Source organism: Oryctolagus cuniculus, chromosome X (assembly GCF_051225735.1).
Source record: "Oryctolagus cuniculus isolate XC-2025 breed Fujian yellow rabbit chromosome X, ASM5122573v1, whole genome shotgun sequence".
Lineage (NCBI taxonomy): Eukaryota > Metazoa > Chordata > Mammalia > Lagomorpha > Leporidae > Oryctolagus > Oryctolagus cuniculus.
The window spans coordinates 35252782-35274195 of record NC_142888.1 but is presented as its reverse complement, the minus strand read 5'-3'; the positions used below and the strand labels follow the sequence as shown (position 1 = coordinate 35274195).

General features: G+C 49.6%; 1 protein-coding gene across 1 annotated transcript; it reads right to left on the bottom strand.

The window, feature by feature from the left end:
* Positions 1–6672: 6672 nt before the first annotated feature.
* Positions 6673–10477, bottom strand: LOC138847678 (uncharacterized). The gene is made up of 3 exons (XM_070067150.2): positions 10057–10477; positions 9371–9980; positions 6673–8864 (listed from the first exon to the last, which is right to left on the bottom strand). The coding sequence occupies exons 1-3, from the start codon at positions 10475–10477 to the stop codon at positions 8786–8788; spliced, it is 1110 nt and encodes a 369-aa protein (XP_069923251.2). The 3' UTR covers positions 6673–8785.
* Positions 10478–21414: the final 10937 nt, after the last annotated feature.

Sequence of the window (21414 nt, the reverse complement as noted above, 5' to 3'; positions counted from 1 at the left end):
TTTTTCAAGTTTCAATACTATATGCACTGCTATTGGAGCCTCCACAAGAATCCTTCACTGCAGAGGCCATATCAACTCCTCTCATGCCTCTTGGTGCTTCTGCACCACCATGATGGACACCAGTTTTCTGTGGTCTTCTAATGCAAGAATTTCCCTCCCAGGCTTCATGCTCTATGTCACTAGAGTGGCAGTGGCTGGCCACATAGAGGAGTCTCCCAGAAATAGCTTCATAAGCCCTCAGCTTATGACCTTCCAATTCCAGCTCACCACGTATGTCTTGGGTCTTAGAAGCAGCACTGTAAAAAACTCATCACTCTCACCAAAGCCTCTTTACTATAGATTGGAGCCAAACCTAGGCCCCCTGTCATATCAGACTTGCAGACAGGGATGGCCTCCTGTGTCCTGAGTTCTTTGCCAGAAACCATGGTTCTCGATGAGGTCAACCCTTTCCCACAGTCCTTGTCTACCCAGGGGCCTCTGTAGGGTCAAGTGAATGAAGAACAATGGGAGATGGTGCAATTTAGGGATACATTATCAGAATCATATGTGATAGAGTTCAGTAGCATATTGTTACCTTTCATCTGATACCCAGGATGTCTCTGATAAGAGATTGAAACCAAGATTCAGCACAATTGGTCAAACTTCAAGCTAGCATCTTAGCAATCTGCCCTAGCCAACAATTGGCTCCCTCAGTAAATATTTGGACCTTAGTCCATTGTCTAGTTTGTCTGGTTGTCTAGTTTGGTCAATGGCAGCAACATAGGTCCCTTATTCAGTTGTCCCTTGGGGACAGATGTCAAAATATATCAATACCACACACACCATTACATATACTAAAACTATAATACAAGGTCTTAAGATATTCCTGGTTGCCTTGAGAATTCCAGAAGTTGTTGGTTCTGACCAAGACACTCCTTTCATTTCTCAGGCTCCAGAACAAGACACTGGTGAAAGTTTTACCTTCCCTACTTCCTTACTTGGTTTAAATTCAATTAAAGAAACAAGGTGCATTTTCAATGTCTAGCATCAGGGGTAATTTGTACTACTCTTTCTTTAAATTGATTGTTGACAGCATTTAAGCCTCACCCCACTCTCTTCCCCTCCACTCCTACATCTGGGCAAGCTAGATATACCCTGAGTTCTTTCTCCTTGAACATCAGAAGGAGTTTCATGCAAGCCCTAACTACATATTGGAACCCTCACCTTGGCTCCAATAAGCACTCCAAGTCACTCTCCTTTCCTTTCTTTCTCAAAAAAAAAAAAAAAAAAAAAAAAAAAAACCTCTCTGGAATAAACCTTCGAATATCCTGATGGTGTATATGTGGCATCATCAGTCTTGTTATGTGAACAAAATTCTGTGTGGAGATCTATATCTTCTATGTCTATAACTTCAGAGTGGCCACAACAGGTGCTGTGTGTTTATAAATGAACTCTTAGTTGAATGGAATGCCTGCGAGTAGAGATGCAGGAAAGTGGCTCCTCCATGGTGCCTGGTACCTTGCCTGTATGCAGGCAGGCTTGGACTGCAGCTAATCAGAGTCTTGGTTAAGTGCTTTGTGATCCTTCCAGAACACGAGGAGGTAGGACACTATAAGGACCTGCTCTGTGGCCCTCTGTCAGTCACTTCCTTATCTCCCCTTGGAGGCTATTATGAGCTAGTTTCTTACCACCTACCAGTTTCTGATGAGATCTGGGCTTTTTGTCCTGTGTTCTTCAGCACAGAGCTGCAGAACACAAAGCCACACAGCTACAGTGCACAACTGGCTTCTCAGCAATGGAGAATTCCACAATGCGCACTGTAGCCATGCAACCTCTTGTGCTGGCATCTTTCCGATTGTGTGCAACAAGCACAGAAAGTTGGCCCCTTCGGCCCATTCTATACACGAATTAAGTACTAAACTGTCTCAATGTAACAGTGACTCCCAATATCATTATTAGTGAAATCAGTCACGCATTGAGTTCATTACCATATAGTCCTGATTGGTGTGTATTTCCTTTTACCCATAAACATCTGACAGAGCAGTTAAAATGCTGCTGGGCATGCCGGCATCTCATATCAGAGTACCTGAGTTTGAGTCCTGGCTCTGCTCTCCATTCCAGCTTTCTGATTCATGTGCACCCTTTAAGGGAGCAAAGGATGGTTCAAAGTAGTTGGGTCCTGTCACCCACATGGAGACCTGGATTGAGTTCATGACTCCTGGCTTCAGCCTGGCCCAGCCTTGGCTGTTGTGGGCATTTAGGGGAGTGAACCACTGGATGAGAGATTTCTCTGCCTTTCAAATCAAATATATATTTTTTAAAAAATACATAATACAATTAGTGTATCTTTATCCACGCAACTGTTCTTACACTGAATAAATACTGAAGACTTACCATGCCCTTCAATCATTTATACTTAGGAAACCCTTAGTGAATTATCAAATGCAGCGGTGTGACCAGTTTGGTACCCAAGTGAATATAAAATAGCTTTATGAAGCTAAGAATTTAAGAATACACAAGGGGCCTTCAAAACTTTCATGGAAATGCATCATATAAAAACTATACATGCATCTCAAAAATGGTCTGCAGCAAAATAAACAACATTCAATTCCATGTTTTCACAAATTTTTAAAAGTACAGTTGTATTGATACTGGAAGATTCTAAAAAACAACACATGACTTATAGACAAAATACTCTTCCAAATAAACTTGATCAAATATCACAGTCTTATGGTATTTCTTTTTTTTATATTTTCCAGTAAACAAATATGATTAAATAACAGCAATGTGTTTTTGACAAGGAGAAGTGATAATCCATTTTAAAATAACCCTGTGAATGCCTGTGGGCACCATGTTACAGGCTCTCTGTGACTCTGGAAACATACAATCCAGTCATGTTCCCGAGCCAGACAACCTCAGGGTTTGGATAGCAGACACAATCTGGCTAGTAAGTATAATTGTAGTGAATAGCCATGCAATAACAAAGCAATACGGGTACCTGGGAATAACAATGTACATCTTACCCAAGGAGATCAAGAAGGGCTTCTCATAGGCAGTGATTTACAAAGCCATAGACTAGTTATCCCCATTTTACAGATGAGGAAACTGAAGATCACTGAGGTAAAATAGCTTGACATCCCCATTTTACAGATGAGGAAACTGAAGATCACTGAGGTAAAATAGCTTGACAGAGGCCAAGCAGCTGCTGGTAAACAAGTTTTCAGCTTCAGCCTATTGGCTAAACCAAAATTACTGTTGGTTTTAATGTACCAACGCTACCTACAGTTCCCATGGCTCTGCTTGCCATCATATTAAAAAGAAAATAATCTGCTAGGACCAGTGTTGTGGTGCAGCATATTAAGTGCCACTTGCAATGCTGGCATCCCATATAGGAGCACTGGTTCAAGTCCCAGCTATGGGGCTGGCATTGTGGCATAGCTGGTAAAGCTGCCACCTGAGATGCACTCCACATGGGCAACAGCTCATGTCCTGGCTGCTCCATTTCCAACCCAGCTCCCTGATAATGGCCTGGGAAAGGCAGCAGAAGTAAGCCCAAGTGTTTGGGCCCCTGTCACCCATGTGGGAAACCCGGATGAAGCTCCCGGCTTCAGCCTGGCTCAGTGCTGGCCATTGCAGTCATCTGGGGGATTGAACCAGCAACCAGAAAATATCTCTGTCTCTCCGTCTGTCTCCACAGCTCTTTCTAACTAAATCTTTAAATCTAGTTTTTTTAAGTCTCAGTTACTCGATTTCTGGTTCAGCTCCCTGCTATTGCCCCTATGAAATCAGCAGATAATGGACCAAGTACTTGGACCCCTGCCACACATGTGGACCGAGTACCTGGCTTTTGGCTTCAGCCTGGACCAGACCTGGCTGTTAAGGCCATTTAGGGAGTAAACTAACAGATGGAAGATCTGTCTCTCCCTTTCTGTTGTTCTGGCTTTTAAATACATACAGAGAATAGATAGATGATAGATAGATAATAATCTTTTATTTTTAAATGTTTAATTTTTAGTTTTAATTTCTAGTTATTCACAGAATCAATGTGCTCCTTCTTAATCCACAAAAAAAGTCAGGACAGATTCCTTTTGTGTTAATGTACAGCTTTACCAACTAAGAGCTAAAAGATTTTAGCTTTTACAGTATTTATGGCCAGTCCAGAACTGACAGTTTCTGCTGTGAAATGCAACATGGTTCACTTGCAGTCAGGAATGTTAATTATTGTGCAACTAACAAGTCTATAGGTATTATTCCTCTAAAAACCTATTCAAAAATGGCCTTGCAAGTGTAGTTCACATTTATGTATTCTAAGAACTTGGAAGAGAGGAGCTGGTAGGCTCCAAACACTAAGAAATAATAAGGAAATGCAAAGACTAGTTACCTGGTTTGATTGGTTTATGCTATGTACTGAAATACTGCACATGTACCCCCCCATAATAATGCATGAGTATTACACGTTAAACAAAAATAAATAAAAAATGACCTTATGTGGTTTTTATAGAACTTCATGAATTGGATCCTTGGAGACTCCAGCCCTTTGATTTTTCACAATGACATGAGCTGCATTTTAGGTATTGTGAAAACCCCTGCCTATTGTACAATGGTTAGAAATATTTAACTTTTCCTATTTTTTGAAATTAGGCATGAAACATTTTCATTTTGAACATACACAAATTGGGCATATTTATGGATACCATATAATGTCAAAATATCCATTTTAAATGGATATTTAATGATGGTTAAATATCCACTTCCTCATAATTTTCCTATTTCAATGGGTCAAATTAAAAGAAAAAACTTCGGGGTAGTCTAGCACAGTGGTTCGCATGCCACTTGAGATTCCCACATCCCATGTTGGAGTGCCGGGGTTCAAGCCCTGACTCTGCTCCTGATTACAGGTTCTTGCTAGTGAAGACCCTGGGAGGCAGTAGGCTTGAATAGTTGGGCCCTGCCACCCACGTGGGAGACCTGGATTGAGTTATCATCTTCTGGCTCAGTTCTGCCTGTTGCAGGCATTTGGGGACTGAACCAGAGGATGGGAGATCTCTGTGTCTCTCTGCCTCTCAATTCAGTTGGGATTGGTGTTGTGGCATAACAGTAAAGTTGCAGCCTGCAGTGTGGGTAACCCATATGAGTGCCAGTTCAACTCCCAGCTCCTTCACTTCTGATCCAGCTCATTGCTAATGTGCCTGGGAAAGCAGTGGAAAATGGGCCAAGTGTTTGGGCCCCTGCGCTCACGAGGAAGACCCAGAAACTCCTGGCTTCAGCCTAGCCCAGCCACGGCCATTGTGGCCTTTTGGGGAGTCAACCAGAGGATGTAAGTGTGTGCTCCCTCTCTGCCTCTAACTGTACCTTTCAAATAAACAAATACATAAATATTTAAAAATAAAAACCTCCTAACATTGGTCTGTAGCAAGGGAACCACTACTTCAGGTTATGTCTTTTTGGGCATTTGATTTCTTGGGACAGAAGTGGTACTCCAACATTTTAAAATCATCTAAATTTTTTCCTTTTCTTTGTTTCCTCTTTATAAATATAGCTTTAATTAGAAGAACTTCAATAATTATTTTATTAACCTTTTATTGTGGAAAATGTCAAACATACAAAAGTAGAGATGAAGATATATAATGGACTTTTAAACCATCTCCCAGCTTTAACAATTACCAAGGCCCATCTTGTTGCAGTGCTATCTCCAATTTACTCAACATCAGACTTCTTATTCTGAAGCAAATCGCAGACATATAATTTCAAATGTAAACAGTTGACAATGTAGATAAGGAGTCTTGTTTCCAACACAACCACAATACCAAAATGATCCAGTAAATGTTCAAATTATTTTGATTGTCTTATAAATGCATTAATTTTACAGTATATTCAAATAAGGATACAAACAAGATCCACATATTAGTTATGTCTCTCAAGTCTCTTTTAATTTGTAGTCATCTTCTTTCATTCTTGCAATTTATTTACTGAAGAAACTGGGTGCTTGTCCTGTAGAGTTTCCTGCAGTCTGGATTCTGCTGATCTCATCTCTGTGGTGTACTGTAAGATGTTCCTCAGTCCCCTGAATTTTCTAGGGATTAGAATTACATCTAGAGGCATGATCAAATTTAGGCATAAAATTCTGAAAACTACATTCCATAGGTGGTATAGTATACTACCATCAGGAGGCAGATAACATGAGAGTGAGAATTTTTGCTACTATCTCACAGCTGCATTAAAACAGCTGTGTGACACCCGATATACAAAAGCCACATATATGCTAGATAGATTAGAAGGCGAATGTTTTACCATTCAGTGTCATTACAAAATATTAACTGTTTAAACAAATTTTCAGTGATATCTACCATATTTCAAGCAGTGTCTTGTAGGCAAGATAGTATCAAAAGGCTAAGGAAACAGTTCCTTGCATTGAAGGTCATATAATCTGAAGAGAAACACAGACAAATCATAAAAGCACAAAAAAAGGCCACAAGTGCCAAGTTAGAATTCTGTATAGATACAGTGATAGTGCAAGAACCTGCAGAGGAGCAATTGTACTAGAAAAGGAAGAATGTCCGAAAGCAGAGGGTGAGCTGAGTCCTTGGCAGTGGAAAGAGCTCACCTGTGCTTCATAATTCCATTCACCATTGGGTTCACATACTTGATTCTTTCAAAGTAAATCTGAACAACATCTATGTCATTCACCTAAAAACAAAACAATAGGATTTTATTGGTTGATTGGTTCCTCTAGGCAACAAATACTTATCGAGGACCCAGCTATGGTTCATCAGTGAGTTTTCACTGGAAAAAGCCTTCACTGAGATTTCCAATTCAGTTCCACTATGAGGCCAGATGCTTGCCTGAGGTCGTCACAGACTGTCCCAGGTACATTATGAAGCTGAGAAATCAGAAACATACTGGCAGGAGATAACTTCTAATCTTTGGATCAATGACCAATGTCTCCAAATTGTGGCCACAGTTTTAGGCTCTGAGGATATGGGTAGGATTATTTTACTGCCTGTTCTTGCAGCTTCTGTTCTTACTGATATGTCTAAATACAAAAATGTTGTAATCTTTACAATTCTCTCAAATGAAGGCATACAAAAAATTTTTAAAAAATTTATAGTTACCCCTCACCAATCAGAGTTACTTATTTTAATAGTGATTTGATCAGTAGAACATGTTTCTCAGAAAATATTCTATGTCCAGGGCAAATTCTGTATCAAATATACCAAAATGCCTTAATTTCATCATTTTTAAGGATACGAGAAAGCACTTGTCCCATGTGGAAAACATCAGCGTGTTAAAAACAATCTGAACCCAAGTTTCCACTCTAGGTGTGAAGTCTTAAATATCTTTGATAAGTGCACTGATTTTGGGGGGAAGGGGTATGAGCAATGCTCAGTCACACATTGTTACTGCAATTATCACAGTAATGACTCCATAGAAAAGAAATACCAATGGCATATCAACATTTTAGAGGATGGAGGCCACAGACACCAGATACCCCCATCTCAACGCTTGTAGCCTGAAATTTTTGGATTACCTGGCTGGTAAAGCGCTTATGTTTTTTTTTTTTTTCTCTAGACTGGACTCAAGAAGTAAATTCAACAAGAACTTAAAAGTTATTCTTCTGAAAATATATTTTCTATTTTACTTATCCTTTTCACAATACTAACTTTTGTTAACTACATGTATTTTAGACACATTTATACGTGGCAAAGATCTTTAAAAACATTGGCACCAAAGATAAAAACAGGTAATGATATTCAATTCTGCTGTGTTCTTTTTTAAAGCTACCTTGTAGAATAACAAAATAGTTAAATTACAGTTCTCATCCCCTTAGTTTGCAGAGTACTTTTAAGGCAATAAAATTATATGTAGAAAACGTCTTCCACCATATTCTCTTCACAAAGTAGGCTTTTTCATCAACCACGATGAGAGAACATATGTTCCAGAAGAATATCTAGGAAACCAAAAATTTTGTAATTCACAGTGCATAATCATGACCCGAAAATGCTGGCTGAACAACCCACGACAGCTATCGATAATATTTAAGAAATATACATAGTACAGGTTGCTATGAAAATTAGGAAAAACCTTTCCACCGCTAACACTGTCTTCACAAAGGAGGATTCCCCCGTGCCTGCGTTGGACACGGCTGGGGAACAGGGGGGAACAGGGCTCATTCCGGAAGACAGGCATCTGTCTTTTAGCCCGGATTCCTGAGGACAAGCAAGTAGAAGGCAGGCGAAAGAGTTGTGAGTCTGGCACCTGGAAAAGTTTGCCCGTGAAAGGAGACGTTCAGCGCCCACCTCTAGGAGAAGACGCGCAGGTGCCCTAGCGGAGTGACGAGTGCGAACAGGTGGATCTCCAGGGAGCCACCTCCCTGTGCTCACCAGGGGAGGCCCTTCGCGCGCGTCCCGTCCCGGGCAGGCAGGGGAAGGGGAAGCGGACCGCCCTGCCGCCCGGGAAGGCAGAGCACCGGCCCTGCCCGCCAAACCGGGCCGCCAGGGTGAGAACCGCGGCGCGCAGGGGGCGGCCGAGGGGATGACAGCCGTCTCCCCGCGGGCTGGGGCAGGGTCCCCGGTCAGACGGGTGGGAGGCAAGCCGGGCGGCAGTCCCGCGGGACGGTCCCCGCCGAACTTGGCCACCGGCAGTGCACACTGCACCTTCAGCAGCTGGGAGAGCATCTAGAGCTCACTGCACAAAGACGCTTCTGGAAAGGGCATGGGAGACGAGAGCACGGCCAGTGCCAAGGCAGAAACCACGGCGGAGCGCAGAAGCAGCGCCAGAGGCCAGATTTCCTACGTCTTTTCTGCTTTCAATTCCCAGCCGATCTTTGGAAGCAAGTCCCGGTAGGGCAGGGCAGGGCAGGCAGGGCTGGCGGACGGGGGCGAAGGCTGCGGGAGAAGAGCACAGTTTAAGGGGGACACCGCCGCGGCGGGCGAGCCGGCGGCACTTCCAAGGCCTCGGCCAGGACGCAAAGCCCGGGACCAGCATCCCCGCCGCCGCCGCGCGCCCATCTCTGCGGAACGGGCCCCACGCGCCCCGACCCCACCCACGCCCCCGGGCCCGCGGGGCAGGGCGAGCCGCCCAGTCCGGAGCCCGGAGCCCGAGCCCGCGCGCGCCAGGCGCCCCGCGACGCTGCCCGGCGCGGCGAGCCGCGAGCGCGTCCGCCAGCGTCGGAGAGCCGGGCCAGCGGGCCGGGGACGGCGCCCGGCCGGCGAGACCGCCCGCAGGCGCGACTGCGAGGTCCGCCGGGGGAACAAAAGGAGCCGCGCTCCTCCGCGGGAGCGCACATGGCAGCAGAGGTGCCCCCGGCAGCGGGCAGCGCAGCGCAGTGCAGCGGAGCGCGGGGCAGGGGCAGGGGCCGGGGGCGGCGCGGGGCGCGGGGCGCGGTACCTACTGGGGCTCGCCGGCCGGCGGCGGCGGGGGCGGCGGCGCCGCGGCCACGGGGCTGTGGTGCGTCGGGGAGCCGCCCAGCTTGAGCTTCTCCAGGTACTCGGCGTGCACCGGCTTGTGGCACTGCAGCACCTTGATGGCATCCTCCACTTTGAACCACTCGCGCTTCCTGCCGATGCTCACCGAGTCCTCCCAGTCCTCCAGCAGCTCGGTGACCGTCAGCACATACACGTAGGTTCGGTGCTTGCGGGCCTGGTTCTGCTCGAAGACGCCCAGCAGCCGGCCCAACTTGCCCCTGACGCCCGCCTCCTCGAACACCTCGCGCACGGCCGCGCCGCACGGCTCCTCCTCGGGCTCCATGCCGCCGCCCGGCACGATCCAGCGGTCGGGGTGGCGGCTGCTGCTCACGAGCAGCACCTCGTCCTCGCGCTCGCTGCGGAAGCACAGGCACGCGGCGCGCTGCTTGAAGCCCTCGGGGTCGTAGGTCCGCGTCTGGTTCGGCTTGCACTTCATCCTGCCGCCGCCGGGGAGCCCAGGGGCCGCGAGAGGAGGAGCCGAGGCGAGGGCCTGGCGGAGAGTGGCGTCCGAGCCGCGAGCCCGCAGCTTAAGGCAAGCTGGGGCGGGGGCGGGGGCGGGCGCGGAGGCGGGCGCGGGGCGGGGGCGAGCGGCCGCGTCACTCGGCCGGCCAGCCGGGCGCGCGCCGAGGGTCCCGAGCCCCGCCGCCGGGGTGGCGGTGGGGGCGGGGGCGGGGGTGGGCGTGGGGGCGGTGCCGCCGCCGCTGCCACCGCCGCCGCCTCTGCCGCCGCCGCCGCCCGGAGCCCGCGAGCCGCCGCCTGCCTCCGAGGCCCACCGCGTCCCCGCGCGCCTCGCCCGCTCGCCCGCTCGCCCGCTCGCCTGTCCGCCTCAGCCGCGCCGGCACGGGTTGAGCGAGGTGAAGCGCACTCGCGTGCGCGCTCCGGGCCCCGTTCGCGTGCGCGTTCCCGCCGGCGGGCGAGGGGCGGGGGCGGGGGTCTCCGGGCTCCCGCGGAGCGCGACGCCTCAGGCCCACTGCGCAGGCGCCCCGCACCCCGGGCGCCGGGAACCTGCTTCCCGCACGGTCCAAGCCCCGCATTGTGGCTGCTCCCCGCTGTCCCCACCTGTGCCGTGGAGCCTGGCGCGGCGCTGCGCGGCGGCCCGGGCACTTCTTGGCCACACGCCCGGCGCCTGGCACCGGACACGCAAAGCTCTGGCCGCGGGTCGGGGTCGGGGTCGAGCACGTCCTCGTCGCCCTGGGCCCGGCGCTGGCTGGCATGTGGGCAGGCCCGGTGTCGTCCCGCGGACAGCGGGATCCCTGGCAGAGCAGTCAGTGTGTGGTCTGTGCTGAGTCACGTCATGCAGTTTGCTTTCTTCAACAGGTCCTCCACCTTGCCAGGCGGCTTGGCATGGCCCCCAGCCGAGCGCTCCCTGCTCCCAGGCGTCGTCTCACCTCGCCGCTCTGGTGCGCAGGGGCCCCTCAGTGAGCCCCCGGCCTGCGTGTGTCAGCCCCTGGCTCTTGGGGTCACAGCCACCTGCCCGCTGCAGAACCCGCGCAGCCAGTGCGCCCTGAGCTCCCCGCAGTCCCCTCCTCGCGCTTTCTTCCTGGGGAGCCCGGCTAGGGGTCGGGGAGACCCGCGTGCGGGTTCTCCCCCCGGGTCCACAGCTCCTTTTATCAAGCCTCTCCCCGCCACGCAGTCCTGGCTGGCCTCTGCAGGCGCTGGGGTCCTGGCCAAGGAATGGCACCCACACCACGGGTTAGCGACTAGACCGGGCCCCTCCGCTTTTTCGGTCGTCTAGGTGGTGCCCTGTGGAATGCTCGCCCTGGGCAGGAGACCCGTGCTGCCCCCCTCATGTCGGTCGCACTGCTCCTAAGCACCCAGGTCCCTTTCAGTGACGCTGAGTCCCTATCAGCAGAGGGGACACTGAGAAGCGACCCCCCCCCTACACCCCCACCCCCACCCCCACCCCCGGCCATGAGGGGATCCCTGCACTTAGGGGAAAGGGAAGTGGGAGGTAGTTTCCCAATCCAAGTGCCCTCTGCAGGTAGCAGCGGGGTCAGTTTCCCAGGATCGCATGGACCCCATTTATACCCAGAGTCACTGATAAGACCCCCGTGTCGCAAGGGTAGCAGGTACCTGAGCATGAGCGGCACCCATGGCAAGAAACGGGACAGAGAGAGTAGCAACAAGAAATCCAGATAGCGCTGCTAATGACCGCCTTTAACCCTGTGTCAATGAGCAGAGAGCTCTGGAAGGAAGTCATCACCCGGTGATTCAAAACCAATTAGGCACGTGCGGCCCGCAGGCTGTGCACCTCAGTGTTTTCATGCTCAGAGACACACCAACGATGTCGAACCGTGGGGACAATTCCCTTACCGTCATCCTCGGGGCAGAGAGGCCTGTTGTCACCAACAGCAGGAAGCAGCAGGTGAAAGGCACTTCACCACGGGTCACGGGGCTGGAAAGAGAACCAGGTCTCTCACAGTGGGAAGAAGACAATACTGCCATTACTTACACCTGGTGATAGGTCTGTGGGAAATACCCAAGCAGGATGTACAAATAAACCCCTGGAAATGGAAGGCTCTTAATTCAACAGCAACAGCATTCGGGCATAGCAGCACATGCAGAAAGCCAATGGCACATCCGTCCCATTGAGTTTGTCCGTGTCGTCCACCAGAAAACAAAATACCAAGGGATCCTCAAAATTCTAGTAGCAATTAGTAGCAGGAAATAACTGAACTTCTATGCAGAGCCCCGCAGGGTGATGCATAAACCAAGAGGCACTCTGGCGAAGGCGAAAGACTGGGCGCATGTGTGTGAGTGCGTGAGTGTGGAGAGTGGTCCAACAGGCCACCCCAAGTCGGCTGCACCTCGGCTGGCTCTATCTCCTCATCTCCCCAGATGGGCCACTTCTAGTTCATTCCAGCACTGACACTGCATCATGCCTGCCCTGCTCTGCCTGTGCTGGGCTGTATTTGAGACAGGGAAGCCGCATAGGAGCAGGGCAATATGGACAGAGGCAAGGCCTGGGCCGCTGCAGGCAAAGTCGGAGCAGGTGTCTGGATAGGCAGATCCAGAACCTACGTCGTTACTGCAGTCCCAAGGACAGTTTCAGACAGCCATGCCCCCAGCCCTGCAGACTTTCCTAAAAATAATTCTGTTCATCGGGGAGAGTCCTGTGACAGGAAAATTACAGCCAGTTTTGACAGTAAAGTCATTTTTTAAAGATTTTTTATGTATTTGAAAGACAGATTTACAGAGAGAGGTAGAGACAGAGAGAGAGGTTTTCCATCTGCTGGTTCACTCCCCAGTTGGCCAGCTGCACCAATCCGAAGCCAGGAGCCAGGAATTTCTTCTGGGTCTCCCACGCAGGTGCAGCAGCCCAAGGACTTGGGCCATCTGCCACTGCTTTCCCAGCCCATAGCAGACAGCTGGATGGGAAGTGAGCAGCCAGGACTAGAACCAGTACGCATATGGGATGCCAGCGCTTCAGGCCAGGGCATTCACCCTCTGCACCACAGCGCCGGCCCCAGCAAAGTCATTTTTGAGAGAACCGGGTTATACCCTGTAGTTGTTCATATGTAGCCATAACTCTAGTGGGAAACACAGTACAACCGGCTTCAAAGGGTTCATGAAAAATGGGATTAAATACAAGTGGATTTTGCTACAAAGGCATTGGAAATCTGTGCAGATGTTTCATAATTGCATTTCCATGAACTTTCTGAAGAACCCTCCCACATAGTGCATGAAGCACTGCGGGCAGGGACCAGGAGACTGCCACTGAAATTCCTCCGTGCCCTCTTTGAGCCCTCCGTGCGTTGTCGCTGGGCTGAGAGGGGGCTGTGTCATGTGGGTATCCATGGAAGAGGGATCACGCACTGATTTTCTCTCTGTGCCTGGCCGATTTCACCTAGCAGACTGTCCTGCAGTTTCATGCACGTGGACACAGATGGCAACACACCCGTCTGTTTGAAGATGGAGTAAGATCTCAGTACACCTTGGGGCCGGCGCTGCGGCTCACTAGACTAATCCTCCGCCTAGCGGCACCGACACACCAGGTTCTAGTCCCGGTTGGGGAGCCGGATTCTGTCCCGGTTGCCCCTCTTCCAGGCCAGCTCTCTGCTGTGGCCAGGGAGTGCAGTGGAGGATGGCCCAGGTGCTTGGGCCCTGCACCCCATGGGAGACCAGGAAAAGCACCTGGCTCCTGGCTCCTGCCACCGGATCAGCGCAGTGCGCCGGCCGCAGCGTGCCGGCCGCAGCGGACATTGGAGGGTGAACCAACGGCAAAGGAAGACCTTTCTCTCTGTCTCTCTCTCTTACTGTCCACTCTGCCTGTCAAAAAATTAAAAAAAAAAAAAGATCTCAGTACACCCCACACAATTCCTTATCCAGCTGCCTGTTGACAGCCAGCTTGTCTCATCACAACCCCTGTGAATGATGGTACAGTGAACAGAGGGTGTGCAGTCCATGCGTGGTGCTCACTTCACGCCCTTTGGGTATGTGCACAGGAGAGGAGGGCATTGCTGTGTTTCATGGCACTCGTATGTTCACTTTCTCCAGGCACCTCCGTACGATTGTACAGAAGAGCTGCACGGAAAGACATCCCCCCGGACCGCACAGGGGCTCCCCTTCTTCCACAGTCCCCTCAACACTTCTTACCGCTTGTCAGCCGTCCTTACAGGTGGGAGGTGACATGTCAGTGTCGTACTGATTTGCACTTCTCTGATGATCGGGGATGCTGGGGCTTCCTCGTAGGGCTGGTTCCATTCTTACTGCCCGCCATGGCTTCCCATGGAGTTGCCGGATCTCGGTCATTCATTCCTAGATAGTTCTTACTCTCTCTGCACAGCACTTAAACGATAATTTACTTGATCGGTATTGATTGAAGAGCAGTGCCTTTTAGAATAAAAAAATTGATGATGAACGTGGTGAAAATGGGTTGAACTGCTGCTTGCCACTGGCTTCCCTCGTTGGCACACTGATTCAACTCCCAGCTGCGCTGCTTCTGATGCATCTCCTGCTAATGTGCCTGTGAAAGCGGTGCGCAGTGGCCCGGGCCCTTCTACCCACAAGGGAGACCCTAAGGCTCTTGTTTCTTCCAGGCCCAACCACAGCAGCTGCAGGCATTTGGAGACTGAACATGGATGATCTACTTGCTTCCCTGTCTCTCCCGCTCATTCATTCTTAATGAATGGGTGTGTGTGTGTGTGTGTGTGTGTGTGTTCCGTACACACAAGGATACACACCACTAGGCACTTCTCTTGCAGTGAATGCCGATAACAACCATTCTGTGGAAGAATTCTCACTGCTGTGTTGCTGAAGGCAGACATTGGGTCAAAGACTTTATGGGACTTGTGCAGGATGGGACAGCCAGTTGGAGGCCTGGTGAGGGGGAACCTTCAGGACTCACTGATGAGAGCATGCCACGAGGCCTGGGGCCTAGGCAGACCCTCATAGCGCCTGCCCCACAGGTCTCCGTGCTCCCTCCTTTTTCTCACAGGCTCAGCTCTGCAAGGCTCTGCAAGGCTTTCGTGCCCTGGGCCAGCACTCCCAGGAGCTCCTCACCCTGCAGATGCGGCCAGAGCTGGTTTGGACCAAGGCTGCTGCATTGGCCACTCACTCCCGCTGGGGCAGAGGAACAGGTGTCTGCCCGTCCTTGGGAAGGACTGAAAGAGTTGTCGTGTCCACCCACCCTCGTGACTCTGATACGGTGGATCCTGAGGGGGGCCCCTTGTTCCTGTGTGTGGGAATGCTCTGCTTCCCAGCGGTGGCTTCCTTCTGAACAGGCCGGGAGGGAACATTGTGTGCTTATCAATGTACTGGGTACCCACGGCCTCCAGCTCAGTCTGTCCATTCTTGGGAGCAAGAGCAGCCTTCTCCGGTCCCCACGGTGCCTTGACACGTGGCGGGGTGGTTGGCCGAGGACAACAAGGCATGTGCATCGAGTTTTGGTGTCTAGGTTGGATGGGGACCATGGCTGCCTCCACAGTTGCACATGAGAGCCTCCAGTGCTGCCAGTGCCCTCAGCAGTGCAGAGAGAGGCTCCCCAGACCATGCAGCATGGGTGAGACCCGGCCTGGGAGCTGGCCATCGTGCCTGGGGGTTCAAGGCCATCGTGCCTGGGGGTTCAAGGCCATCGTGCCTGGGGGTTCAAAGCCATTGTGCCTGGGAGTTCAAGGCTGGCAGGAACAGCTTCTTTTCTTGTTGCCATCTTTCCCCAGGTTATTTATTTCAAGACCAGAGTGGAAGGCTGTGTCTGCCTTAGCCGTTTTCCTGTGACCCAATAGCAGTGTTAGCTGAGAAGAGGACACCCATCAGCCTCTGGCTTTGATCACACACCAGGCTAGGAGCACCCATCTCAGAAGGTCGGGGACCAGGTGGGTCCCTCGCAGGGGTGTGGCATTGTCGGCCGTGCCCAGCATTTCTGCAGTGCAGTCCTGGTTCACTGTTGGCCTCTTCCCCACTCTTAGAAGATGCCCTGCGCCCTGATGCCCACCCCGTGTCCATCCCTTCCGGCTCTGGCCATTCTCGCGCTCTCGCTGACAGAGTCCCTTCCATCCAGTTCACAGCTGAGGCACTGATGGCTCAGAAGGATTCTTAGCCTGTCCCTGGGCACAGAGCGATGAGGTGCAGAGCCAGGACTCCAGAGGCCTGCACTCATAAACATGGGCTGTGTGTGCCAGCGTATCTCGGGTTCAAAATCTGGAATAAATTCCCTCCGTCTTTGAAAGTGACAAGTGCAAAAATTAAAACTTCCACACCATCATCAGGTCTTCACTCTGTTTACTCTTAGAGTTTCTCTCAGGAAAAAAAAAAAAAAACTGTTTTTCTTTTCCTTTAAATGCTAAGTGTGTGGCCATGCTATGTGCTATGGCGTAGTAGGCTAAGCCACTCCCGGCAGTGCCAGCATCCCGTAGGGGTGCCAGTTCCTGTCCCGGGTGCTCCCCTTCCAATGCAGCTCTGTGGTATGGCCTGGAAAAGCAGTAGAAGATGGCCCAAGTGCTTGGGCCCCTGAACCTGTGTGAGAGACCTGAAGGAAACTCCTGGCTCCTGCCTTCAGATCGTCCCAGCTCTGTCCATTGTGGTCATTTTCGGGGTGTACCAGCTGATTGAAGACCTTTCTCTCCGTCTCTCCCTCTCTCTGCCTATAGCTCTATCTCATAAATATAAATAAGCAATCAGTGTATAACCTTATATGTAACAGAGGCAGATTTGACAGGACGCACATGTAGGTAATCTGCACTGTCCATGTCACCCATATGGCGTGCTGAGAACTGTGCTGTGGGGGCAGTATTATGGCACAGCGGCCACACTGCCAAGTGCAAAGGCATCATCTCATTTCAGAGCTCTGGTTTGAGTGCTGTCTACTCAGCTTCTCACCCAGCTCCATGGTAATGCCCCTGGGAAGAGGCTACTCCTTTCTGAGACAGCACTTTCCATCACGACAGCTTCACGAGGAATCTTGAAACTCCACGATTTGGCTGATGGTGTGGTGCAGCAGGTTAAGCCACCACTTGCGACTTTGGCTTCCCAGGCACATTAGCAGGGAGCAGGATCAGAAGGAGAGCAACTGGGACTCCAACAGGCACTCTGCTATGGGAGGCCATCGCTGTAGCCTGTAGCTCAACCCACTGCACAACACCTGCCCTCCATGCCAGGATACCTACCTGAGATCAGGTTTAAGACTCGGCTGATCTTCTGGTCCATGGGATGTTTCTGCCACACCAGCATCTCATAAGGGCACTGGTTCGAGCCCCAGCTGCTCCACTTATGATCCAGCTCTCTGCTAATGTGCCTAGGAAGGTAGCTGGGGATGGCCCAAGTGCTTGGGCTCCTGCATCCTTGTGGGAGACCCAGATAAGGCTCCTGGCTTCTGGCTTCCAACCAGTCCAGCTCTGGCCATTGTGGCCATATCAGGATGAAATAGCAGATGGAAGATATATATCTCTCTCCCTCCCTCTGTCCCCTCTCTCCTTCCTCTCTCTCTCTCTCTCTCTCTCTCTCTCTCTCTCTCTCTCTCTTTCTCTGTCACCCTGGCATTCAAACAAATAAATACACTATGTAGGGACATTTGGGCAGATGAATCAACCTTCTACTCCTGCAACCACTACCAGTTTCTAGAAGAGTTGCTTTCACCCTGATACACATGCCTCACTTGTGGGACCTATGGAGACATTGTCTATACTACCTCCAGTTTGGAAGTAGATTATCCTTTATTACTGTTCCAGTGTAAAATATATTGATTCAGCAAACCCTCTGTGACGACCACCATGTTCACTGCAGTGGATTTGACACAGGTATTGAAACTCCAAATAAAATATGATGGCATGGGGCATCGGGTATAGTGGGTAAAATTCACTGCCTGTTATGCCAGCATTCCATATGGGCTCCAATTTGTATCTCTGTTGCTCAACTTCCAATACAACTCCCTACTAATGGCCTAGGAAAAGCATCTGAGGGTGGACCAAGTGTTTGAGTGCCTGCCAGCTACATGGGAGACCCAGAAGAAAATCCAGACTCCTGGCTTTGCCCTGGTTCAGGCCTGGCTATTGTAGCCATGTGGGGCATAAACCAGCAGATGGAATATCTCATTTTCTCTCTCTCTCTCTCTCTCTCTCTCTCTCTCTCTCTCTCTAACTCTGACTTTCAAATAAATAAGTAAATAAATCTTTAAAAAATTAAAAAGTGTTATGGAAGCCCTTAATTAGCTCATAGGAAAAAAGAAAAAGGTTTGTGGATTCTGATTTGTATGTCTGCACTGGGCACATCTGCAGTGCATAGGGGGACAAGAGAAATCGGAGACAAAGGAACAGATGAGCAGGTGTGGAGGAAATAGAAGCAGCATTGAGTGTGGAGAACTATGTCCTTGGGACACTGAATGTACAGGGGTGTGCCTGATAATTCCATCCTTGTGAGATTAGAGATTGGAATGTGTATTCCATACTATAGTTGCTTTTTGGTAAGCACTAAATAATCATATCAGTAGACTTCTATGCTTCCATTATTTTCTGCAGTTAAATTTTCTACCACTTTCTACTGAGGGGAAAGAGGACATATGTGCAGCTCACTAGCAAATGGTATCAACATAAACATGTATGCTTATGTGTGCATTTAAGCCTCTGAGTGTGTATGGAGAGAGAGAGAGGGAGTGAGAAAGAGAAAGGACAAATATATGAAATGCTAAGCAGTCAGGCACTAGTATGAAGTGAGCCAAATGGGAGTCTCTGTGCTTTTCTGGCAACATTTTTGTAAGTTTGAAGATATCTGGAAGAAAACGTACCCTTCCTTGGGACTTTAACAACATATCACAATAACACCAGGTGCCATTGGTGAGAGCCTTCAGTTTAGAGTGCAGACAAGGATGGTGAGTATGTTTTCAATATATCTGTAATGTAGAAATGAATGCCCAGATTCAGATGGAGAAGAGAGTCTTTCTCGGAGTCTCAAAGCTCATAAGAGATGGCACAGGGAAACCTCCTGTGAATAGTTTGACCTCACCTAGATCATGCCAATCTTCAACAATTGTTGTCTATCTCTCTTTGTAAGATTCATTTATTTTATTTGAAAGGCAGAATGAAAGATGGAGGGAGTGAGAGAGTAGGGGGAGGGGAGAGACAGAGAAAGAGAGAGGGGGGACGGGGGGGGGAGAGAGAGAGAGAGAGAGAGAGAGAGAGAGAAATCTTCCATCTGCTGACTAACTTTCTGAATGGCCAGAATTGATGGGCTGGGCCTGGCCAAAACCAAGAATCAGGAACTGCACCTGTGACTCCCACATCGGTGGCAACAGCCCAAGATTGTGAACCAACTTCTGCTGCCTTCCTAGGTACATTGCCAGGGAGCTGGATTGGACCAGGTGTACCTGGGAAGCAAAACCTTGATCCAATATAGAATACTGGGATTGCAGGCTGCGATTTAAGGCCTGCGTCACAGTGCTGGCCCCCTCTCCACCCTTTACATATATTAATTCATTGATTTTACTTAATATGAGTTCTAAAATTCAGCTTTAATATAACAGATGCCATTTGATAGTTTGAGAATTTGGAGAATGAACCAGCGGTTCATTCATTCTCTCTCTCTCTCTCTCTCTCTCTCTGCCTTTAAAGTAAATAAACTTTTGTATTAAAAAGCCAACCTGTGCAATGGGCATTTAGAGCGGCAGGTGATATGTTTTGGGGAAGCCCACATCCCACACTGCAGAGCCTGGGTTCAAGTCCAGGCTCTATTTCTGATTCCAGCTTCCTGCAAATACTCAGTTGGAAGGCACCAGCTGATGGCTCAAGCACTTCGCACCTGCCAAAAACCTGGGAGACCTGGCACCTGCCTTCAGCCTGGCCTTGCATTCGTGGTTTCAGAGATTTGGAGAGAGAAAAGGCAGATGTGAGATTTCTGTCTATCTGCCTCCCTGTCTCCCTGTCTGCCTTTCACTTATTGTCCATAAAGTTTTATTTTATTGATTGAAAGGCAGCGTGACGGAGAAACGGAGAGCAGGAGAGTAAAGAAAGTCCTCACTGCCCTGGCTCACTCCCCAAATGTCCTCAAAGGCTGAGGATGGGCCAGGCTGGAGCCAGGAGCCCAGAACTCAAGCCTGGTGTCTCCTCTGGGCGGCAGGGGTCCAAGTACCTGGGCTGTTGCCTGCTGCCCTCCCAGGCACATTAGCAGGGAGCTGCATTAGAAGCCTTGAGAGTTGAAGCCCTGACTCTGCAATGCATTACTTGAGCTGCAAGCTGCAGCTTAGCTCTGTGTCAGAGGACATATGCACTCTCTCGGCTTTTGTAATTCATTGGGTGAGTGAGTGATACATGATTCAGAGTCAGGCTTTTTATTTTTATTTTTTTAACTTTTATTTAGTAAATGTAAATTTCCAAAGTACAGTTTATAGATTACAATGGCTTTTCCCCCCCATAACTTCCCTCCCACCCGCAACCCTCCCATCTCCCACTCCCTCTCCCCTTCCATTCACATCAAGATTAATTTTCAATTATCTTTATATACAGAAGATCAATTTGGTATATATTAAGTAAAGATTTCATCAGTTTGCACCCACACAGAACATAAAGTGTAATATACTGTTTGAGTACTAGTTATAGCATTAATTCACATTGAACAACACATTAAGCACAGAGATCCTACATGAGGAGTAAGTGCACAGTGACTCCTGTTGTTGACTTAACAAATTGACACTCTTGTTTATGGCGTCAGTAATCTCCCTAGGCTCTAGTCATGAGTTGCCAGGACTATGGAAGCCTTTTGAGTTCGCTGACTCCGATCTTATTTAGACAAAGTCATAGTCAAAGTGGAAGTTCTCTCCTCCCTTCAGAGAAAGGTACCTCCTTCTTTGATGGCCCGTTCTTTCCACTGGGATCTCACTCACAGAGATCTTTCATTTAGGTTTTGTTTTTTGTTTTTGTTTTTGTTTTTGTTTTTGTTTTTGTTTTTGTTTTTTGCCAGAATGTCTTGGCTTTCCATGCCTAAAATACTCTCATGGGCTCTTCAGCCAGATCCAAATGCCTTAAGGGCTGATTCTGAGGCCAGAGTGCTGTTTAGGACATCTGCCATTCTATGAGTCTGCTGTGTATCCCGCTTCCCATGTTGGATCATTCTCTCCCTTTTTGAATCTATCAGTTAGTTTTAGCAGACACTAGTCTTGTTTATGTAATCCCTTTGACTCTTAGACCTATCAGTATGATCAATTGTGAACTGAAATTGATCACTTGGACTAGTGAGATGACATTGGTACATGCCACCTTGATAGGATTATATTGGAATCCCCTGTTACATTTCTAACTCTACCATTTGGGGCAAGTCAGCTTGAGCATGTCCCAAGATAGGATCAGCAGTGTGTATGACGGGCATTTGGGGACTGAACTAGGTGATGTGTTGCTGCTCGTCATGGGGCAGCAGGTCCGATAGAGCTCCTCAGGGCCAGCCTGCAGAAATCAGGGGCCAAGCGGAATGATGAGTGTTGGCGGGAAAGGAACCACACCAGAGCCAGGAGATCAGTCAACGCCCAGGGCGCAGCTGGGTTCTCGACTTT